The sequence below is a fragment of the Limulus polyphemus genome, unplaced genomic scaffold (genome assembly GCF_000517525.1).
Source record: "Limulus polyphemus unplaced genomic scaffold, Limulus_polyphemus-2.1.2 Scaffold4068, whole genome shotgun sequence".
NCBI classification, from domain to species: Eukaryota; Metazoa; Arthropoda; class Merostomata; order Xiphosura; family Limulidae; genus Limulus; species Limulus polyphemus.
In genome coordinates this window covers 73,645-76,933 of record NW_013669678.1, presented here as the reverse complement: position 1 = coordinate 76,933, position 3,289 = coordinate 73,645, and the positions used below count along the sequence as shown (strand labels likewise).

The 3,289-nt window shown below is 33.0% G+C and overlaps 1 protein-coding gene across 1 annotated transcript in view; it reads right to left on the bottom strand.

Moving 5' to 3' along the window:
- Window positions 1-3,289, bottom strand: part of LOC106470534 — a gene marked incomplete at its 3' end in the record, with an annotated part of 60,530 nt that overhangs the window by 30,686 nt on the left and 26,555 nt on the right. Inside the window, exons 6-7 of the mRNA XM_013931093.2 lie at window positions 2,007-2,036; window positions 281-307 (exon numbers count right to left, since the gene is read on the bottom strand). Of these exons, the coding sequence (XP_013786547.1) occupies window positions 281-307; window positions 2,007-2,036 (57 nt within the window). The remainder of the gene's footprint in view (window positions 1-280; window positions 308-2,006; window positions 2,037-3,289) is intronic.

Sequence of the window (3,289 nt, the reverse complement as noted above, 5' to 3'; positions counted from 1 at the left end):
ATTCGCACCACTATACAGTCGTGTGTTGTCTGTAAGTCAGTCAGTACACACTAAAGTGACGTCACATAAGGGACGTTTAACGTTGCAAATTTGTACTGTCGTGACATCAGTAAAACGTGCGCATGCCATGAATCACGAGAAGAATTATGTACTCTGTAGGATACAACACAGCTTGACATATGAACTTCAAAAGGAAGAAATAAAATATTTGTTACTCTTAATTTTGCTTTTATTTACATCTAGTTGGTAGACTGTATATATTATCAGTATGAACACTTACCCGTTGCCCGAGGATTTTTTTACACACCTGAAAGAAGAACAACAAATAAACTTTAAGTTTTTTTTTACACATATTCAGATTACTTCTAAACAAACTAAAAACAATTGCTTGGGCGAAGGTACAACAAACAGTATTTGGTATATAAATGTGGCTATATATACTACATAAATATTCCTTGACTTATGTATTAATTGCCAACATGAACTAGATCAAATCGACAACGTTAGTACAGATGTAGGATGATTCGCTGAATCTCTACCAAGTGAGCTGAAATTTATACTACAATTTACTGAGATTTTGAATTATTTCTAACAAACTACTCAATTTCTTCCTTTGGCCTGCATATTTTAAAGATAAAATCATTGTTTTGTATACGCACATTATATATTATTTATAATTGTACGAAATATCTATTGTCAAGGTCTGCTTATGCTTTTACATGCTCTTAAGTATCTATTGTCAAGGGCTGCTTATGCTTTTTACATGCTCTAAGTGTCTATGGTCAAGGTCTGCTTATGCTGTTACATGCTCTTAAGTGTCTATTGTCAAGGGCTACTTATGCTTTTACATGCTCTTAAGTGTCTATTGTCAAGGGCTACTTATGCTTTTACATGCTCTTAAGTGTCTATTGTCAAGGGTTGCTTATGTTGTTACATGCTCTAAAGTGTCTATTGTCAAGGTCTGCTTATGCTGTTACATGCTCTAAAGTGTCTATTGTCAACGGCTGCTTATGCTGTTACATGCTCCAAAGTGTCTATTGTCAAGGGTTGCTTATGCTGTTACATGCTCTAAAGTGTCTATTGTCAAGGGCTGCTTATGCTGTTACATGCTCTAAAGTGTCTATTGTCAAGGGTTGCTTATGCTGTTACATGCTCTAAAGTGTCTATTGTCAAGGGTTGCTTATGCTGTTACATGCTCTATATAAATGTAAAACTTGTAACAGCATTAGCAGCATTGCCCCTGACAACAGACACTTTAGAGCATGTAACAGCATAAGCAGCCCTTGACAATAGACACTTTAGAGCATGTAACAGCATAAGCAACCCTTGACAATAGACACTTTTTCTAGGTCCGGTATCTAATGCACCTGATATTATATCACGATCGTCACGTGCTTTACACTTACAACAACTTCTGTGACAACTCCACGTGCTGCAAGTGTACAAGACAACAAAACACTGTATACGACGTTGGGTAAACAGTGTGATAGTTAAAATTAACTACAGGGTTTTAAAAAAAAGGTATTTTCGAAATTTTGCTACATCTCTTCGATATTAGGGAAATGTTTTAGCTAGATACTGGCTTCTTATTGTTCGGATAATTATTAGAACCAAAAAATATGCTAGTTTTGTAGCTTTAGTTACTGGCTTCTTATTGTTCGGATAATTATTAGAACCAAAAACTATGCTAGTTTTGTAGCTTTAGTTAGCTATCAACACAATGGGCTCATATCGTTTAAGAATATTTCTTAATATAATAATAATAATCACACTAGATTAAAACCACATATTAATTTCGTATGGTACTTTTGTACTTAATTGGCCAATAATCATGGACTGTCAAGATACTGAAATAACAAAACCCTAGTTACAGCTCAAGAAACGATTACTTCTTGAATATCCCTGATACGTAAAAAAGAGCCACGAAAACATTATACAGTTTAAGGAAGTGATGCTAGTCTGTGAGTAATTAAATAGAATGAACTGTCGACGAACAAAAAACTTACCGTTGGAACAGGAGGGATAGTACCGTTCAACTGTTGAGAAAAATGTCAAGTTGGAGATTATTGAAATTGTTGCAATTTTTGTTTCTGTTTAACTCGCTTTGCGTTAAATTACTTTCTGAACAAGAACAAACCTAATATTTAATCAAAACAAACGTATATACAAATGTAAGCTAGTTTCAGTTAATTACTGTTAACGTATTTTGAAAATTAATCAACAAAGTTGAAAACTAATGAACAGCGGTCATAATGTTGTTTGCAAAAGAAGGTGAACAGAGAATTAAAAACACGTCAGTCGTTTTACATCATTAGTTGGATACTCACGCTTTAAACAATATTTTCGGATATTTAACATCCCGCTTATTTTATTATTTTCCCACTATTCTATTTATTTATTTTAGGAAATGATAAATAAAAAAAAACACATAGAAAAGGATAAACTGATTTCTCACAACAATGGTTCACAAACTTAACAAAATGATTATCACGATAATTAAAGGTATTGTATTTGATATACTTTACAAACCACGAGTTTTTCTTACGATATCCAACTAACCCTAAACACATCCAAATGTTAGGTTTAGTGCACGGATGGAAAAGAAGGTTAATACATCACAATAACACTTGTTATGATGTGAACGCCTTTGTTGGCTAAGCATGATTACAGTCAATGACGCTTGTCTTAGGACAACAGTATTAAGCTTATTCTATTTTAACACTACATTCTTTATTATGGCTTTCCTGAGAAGAAGAATGTATAACTATTATTTTGATCACGTTATGTCCGCCACGTACAAAAATATAGTTTTTGTTATAATAAATAATTAAAAACAACGTTTTATATTTACACAATAAGACCTTTATTGAAGCCGTACGGCTTCCACTTGAAAATATCACTTTACAAGTACATGTTTCGACGTGATCTACGTCATCCTCAGGAATAACTTACAAGACTATTTTGTACTTCCCCTTGTCGCATTAACAGATAAGACAGGTATATACAAGATAGAATGTGAATGTGGTAGTGTTTATATTGGTCAAATTAAAAGAAATTTAAAACATAGATTGCAAGAACACAAAAGTTACATAAAAAATAATAAAATAGAATTGTCGTCTATAGCCGAACATGTAAAAACTACCCAACATACAATATTATGGGAAAAAATTTTAGTTTTAGCTCAGCCTCGAAGTTTTATATTGTTACGTTTCTGTTTGTTAATTGATTTTCCGTAACTTCGTTCCGACGAAACTTAAGCGACACAAGTCCTTTCTTAATAAAACTGGTT